This window comes from Penaeus monodon, chromosome 13, assembly GCF_015228065.2.
Source record: "Penaeus monodon isolate SGIC_2016 chromosome 13, NSTDA_Pmon_1, whole genome shotgun sequence".
Lineage (NCBI taxonomy): Eukaryota > Metazoa > Arthropoda > Malacostraca > Decapoda > Penaeidae > Penaeus > Penaeus monodon.
In genome coordinates, this window is record NC_051398.1 from 47,137,277 (window position 1) to 47,142,029 (window position 4,753).

The 4,753-nt window shown below is 34.7% G+C and overlaps 1 protein-coding gene across 4 annotated transcripts in view; it reads left to right on the top strand.

Moving 5' to 3' along the window:
* The first annotated feature begins 588 nt into the window (after positions 1-588).
* The window catches only part of LOC119580389 (late secretory pathway protein AVL9 homolog), a 29,275-nt gene continuing 25,110 nt past the window's right edge, over positions 589-4,753 (top strand). For all 4 annotated transcript variants that reach the window (XM_037928515.1, XM_037928516.1, XM_037928518.1 and 1 more), the window contains exons 1-4: positions 589-759; positions 3,171-3,371; positions 3,787-3,879; positions 4,282-4,402. In XM_037928515.1, the coding sequence (XP_037784443.1) occupies positions 685-759; positions 3,171-3,371; positions 3,787-3,879; positions 4,282-4,402 (490 nt within the window). In that variant the 5' untranslated portion in view covers positions 589-684. The remainder of the gene's footprint in view (positions 760-3,170; positions 3,372-3,786; positions 3,880-4,281; positions 4,403-4,753) is intronic.

Genomic DNA, 4,753 nt, shown 5'->3' on the forward strand with positions numbered 1-4,753 from the left:
CCCTCCCTCCCTCCCTCTATTTATTTGTAACTAGACCATTGCAAAGAAGAAAAAATCATAAAAAACGCAAAAAGAAAACACTATAAGAAAAAATCCCCATTTTCCCACTGAAGTCCTAGATTACCTTAAATTCTACAACGAGTCTTTCATCAAAAGAAAAAAACCTCATAAGAAAATGCCTCTCATAAAAGAACATACAATTCTGTTATCATCTTTTTAGAGGAGGATCCTCCATGAGGTAGTTTGAGTTAAAAATAATAATAATGATAAAAACGGCACAAAAAAAATCAGAATTCCAATGTCACTCCCGGAGAAATAAAATCTCCATGAGCTAGGGTAGACTCCTCCATTTTTCAAGATACTTTAGCCCCCCCCCTAAAAAACTATAACCTCCCCTCCCCACCCCCTAAAAAACTATAACCTCCCCTCCCCCCCCCCCACACAAAAAAATATATATCACTTTAAAAAAATCCCCACAATTCCATAGTCACCCCTTAAAAAAATCCCCATGACATATAGTATAATCACCCGTTTTCTATGATGGCGCGGCGTCCGTATGCGACTCTGTAGAATAAGCGACGTATTTGCTGATGTAAACACCATTGTCATGAAGTGAATGGGGGAGATTTTCCTCAGAGAGTATTTTCCTCGCCCGTTTGTCCTCCGGTGGTTCAAGGGGCGAAAATGAACGAGGCGGAGAAAGATCCTATAGCCCTGCACGTCATTGTGGTGGGATTCCATCACAAAAAGGGAATGCAGGTGGAAAAAAAAATCAATAGTTCTGTTTCGTGGTTTGGGATTTTTTTTCCCCCTTCTAGTTTTGTGTTATCTGTTCTTTTGGGGGATTTTTTTTTTTTTTTGTGAGTGTGTGGGAACGTTCATTTGCTCTTTGATGATTGTAAGTTGTTTTCCATGTGATGACTCCGGTGTTATATTGATCTTTTAAGTAAAGTTATATTGGGTCCTGGTCCGGTCTGGTGATATTTTAAAGTGTTTTTTTAAACAGTTCGTATGATATGATATGTAAATTCAGTTAGATATAGGTTAGCAGCATTTGAATCTTGACTTTAAACTAAAATATTGAGCTAAAAATGAGAGGACTAAAGCTACCATATTGATTATTGTAAAGGTGAAGTCTGGTCTAATAAATGCTGTCAATATGTCTCTGAATTATAGCATATTATATATTAGTGACTGTAATTAGTTTAATTTATCCATTATCATAGTAATTAAGATGCTATCACTATTACTTTAAGGTGAGACTAGTCAGAATGCTTAGTGACAGCTGACAATCTTGCAGAATTTAATTATATTTAATTCAGATCGTGTTATGTTGTTTTGGCAATTGTTTTTCTCTTTTCTTATGTTGGTAAATGAATATTGATAATTATGAGCACACTTTTGTAATTTATTATGAGACAGCAGATGGCAGTTCTTGAAATTATGGTTAACACACACAAATTCAATATTATTTAATGCTCTTCTTATATTACAAGATTTAGCTTTAATGGCAATAAATACTACACCTATGAGTATCTGTAGAGAGATTTAAGTAATAGATCATTGATTAGTGCAATTAAGGATTGGTAATTAGGCCTCAATTATTGATTTTCTTGAATTTAAATTCTTTGCTCTTTAAAAATTAGAGTAATAAATGAACTTGAAATATTTACAGTATACTAAAATTTCTTAATTTTTTTTTCATAGATTTCTATAAGTGATATTCATGTGAGTTGAAAAGTCCATATCACCCTTTTGAGATGTTATTGCAGATGAACCAGATATGCCATTCATAGTATTTATATGTTTTGCACATCAGTAAGGTGAAGTGTGTACATACTTGGCTGCAAAATCGCCTGTAATGATGGATTATACAAACGTGAATGAGCTTTGCACTTTTTTTTTTTTTTTTCATGAATCATGATTCATGTGAAGAAATGATGATGGCATTAGTTTCTTAAAAAAAATAGCAAGGTATGGTTTAGATATAAGTTATCATAGTTTCAGAATTAAGATTCAGATTCTGTAATCTATTGAATGTATGTTAATGAAATTCAGAGGAAAAAAAAGGCCTGATAGGCATTGCAGGAATTATTAGGAAGTGCTAGGATTTTTGCAGATGATTATAGGCATAACATATTCGTGGTTGATTGGCAATTGTTTAATTATTTTTAGTTATTAAAAAAAAAAAAAATACATAGAAGACTATAGATAATTATTTGTTTATGACATGACATTCACTAAGCTGCACAATATCTCATTTGCTTTGGTGTGACTAAAATGAATCCAATATTCATTTTCAACACAAATCTTCTGTTTCCGTGTTAGCAACCTGCTGGTCCTCCTCTTCCTTGTACTTGGTGGACCTGTGGTATGTAGTGCTTTTAGATGGGTTGGAGATACAGATCATGGGAAAAAAGCATTTGTTTTCTGCCTGATGTAAAGTAGAAAAATCATTTTTAAGATTTTGTTACTGTTCACTTATGTGCATGATTTACCATGTTTTTTAGTGATGTGACAAAAAGATTAGCACATATCTCCCATGTATATTCTGGTAAAATGGTGCTTTGAGTGGTTCTTTACTTGACACTTAATCTCCTAGCCATATATTGAGTCAGAAAAGCAGTCACACATGTATTTATTGTATGAGAACCAACTCCTGACTTCTTTAAATAGTTGAACTACACAAAGCAGTGAACTATAAGCATATGGAACTGTCCCTTCTTATCATTGGCTTATCAATTTAATGGTAATTTTATTTAGTCATTGTTAATAGATGCAGTGAGTGTCCAAGAATTGTATATTTCTGACATATGATTCTTTTTCCGGACAAGTCTACATCAGATAAAAAAAACATGTCAGTCATTTGTTTATCAGTGAGGGAAGGTGAAGGATTGCTGCATGTATTATGTTTCTAAATGAAACAACAATTTTTTATGTTAATCTTGTGAGGAAAATGTCAAAGATGAGAAGTGTCATCATTTTACTAATTCTTTATACTGTTTGTCATGAAATTTGTACTGTTATAAATTAAAACTATACCCAAGTAGGATGTATAAGACTGTCTCATTTCAGTAAGAGAACAGGATTTCCCTACAAGGAAACTCATTCATTAACAGGTTGACTATGCAAACCAAAAATAGGACTCATATAGTGTTATTCCTTTCCAGGTAGAGTATGCATACCCGCCACTAACACAAGGTGATGATGGATGCGAATTGCCCGAGCTCTGGCGCCACCTGCCATCTCTCTGCCTGCCAGACGGGGCGCACAACCATGAGGCTGATACTATCTTCTTCCACTTGCCCCACCTGACCAAGCCCGACCAGACTGTGTTTGGGGTTTCTTGCTACCGACAGATTGATGCAGAGGTAAATTGAAAAGGAATTATTATTATTGTATTTTTTTGCACTTTCTCTTTATTTTTGCATATACTGTGGTATTTTCATCTTGAGACAAACATAGATAGGAATGTTGAAGGAAGAAAAGAGCATGAGATGACAATTCAGGTCTTTTGCAATCCATGTTTCTCTCATTATTTGTTATGCAGAGAACTTTTTTTCAGGTGTTTGTTATCATTTATCTTTGGAAATATATGAAATTGATAGGATCATGTTAGAATAGTTAAAATCATGGTTTGCATTTTTATTATAGAAAAATAAAAACAGGAAAGATTGTTTATTTCCTTTTGAGAAAGATGAAATGTATCAAGGTATATATTCACCTTAACTTGTAGAGACTGCAGTATATGTTCACAATGATAAAATGCATGGTTTTTATTACTAGAAAGTAACAAACAAGACTGCAGATATCACCCGCAACACTGTGCAGAAGTCTGTGTGTGTTTTGAGCACACTGCCCATATACGGATATATTCAGGTAAGAGTCCGTGTCTGTCTTTTTTGTTTATAGTGATTCATAGTGAATAACCAACTAAAGTGGTTTTAGGTTTTACCCAGCCACAGTACATTTAAAGAAAGAATTTTGATCAATCTTTTGGAAAGCATCCCATTTAATTACTTCAGCATATATTTTGTGTGTGTGTGTGTGTGTGTGTGTGTGTGTGTGTGTGTGTGTGTGTGTGTGTGTGTGTGTGTGTGTGTGTGTGTGTGTGTGTGTGTGTGTGTGTGTGTGTGTGTGTGTGTGTGTGTGTGTGTGTGTGTGTGTGTGTGTGTGTTTGTTTGTTTTTCTTTTTCCTTTCATCTATCTTTTTTTTTTCAAGTATAGTTACTGATTTGTGAAAAAAAAAGTAAAAATACCCCTTGTATTCTTTTTTGATAGGAACGACTACAGGGCACAACAAAGGTTTACTTCAAGGGAGCCGACTTCTCAGATGTCCAGGACCTTCAGGGTCTCTATCATGACCTCAACACAACCAACTGGAGGGACAAACTGGATCATGGTAAGGCCCTGATGTACCTGTTTTTCAAAGCCCTGTTGTTACTGTAGTGGAGACCTCTTGAAAAGTTTGAGGTGTGGGAATAAGCCATAGGATCTGATCTGAAGATTGAGATTGAGAAAGGATTGTATGTGTTGGTGACTGTTTGTTTATTTATTTATTTTATTCATTGTAAGTTCTGATCCAAGACTTGTTAAATTTTGGAATATGGGAAGAAGAGAATGTTTAGGATTTCTGATTTCAGGAAATTCACTCGATCTAATGTATGGGTTTGTTCTTCCTTTGCTTCTTTCCATATATCTTCCCACATTGCCTACTCTGCCTATCCTTTTGTTTCTCCTTCCTCCTCCTCCT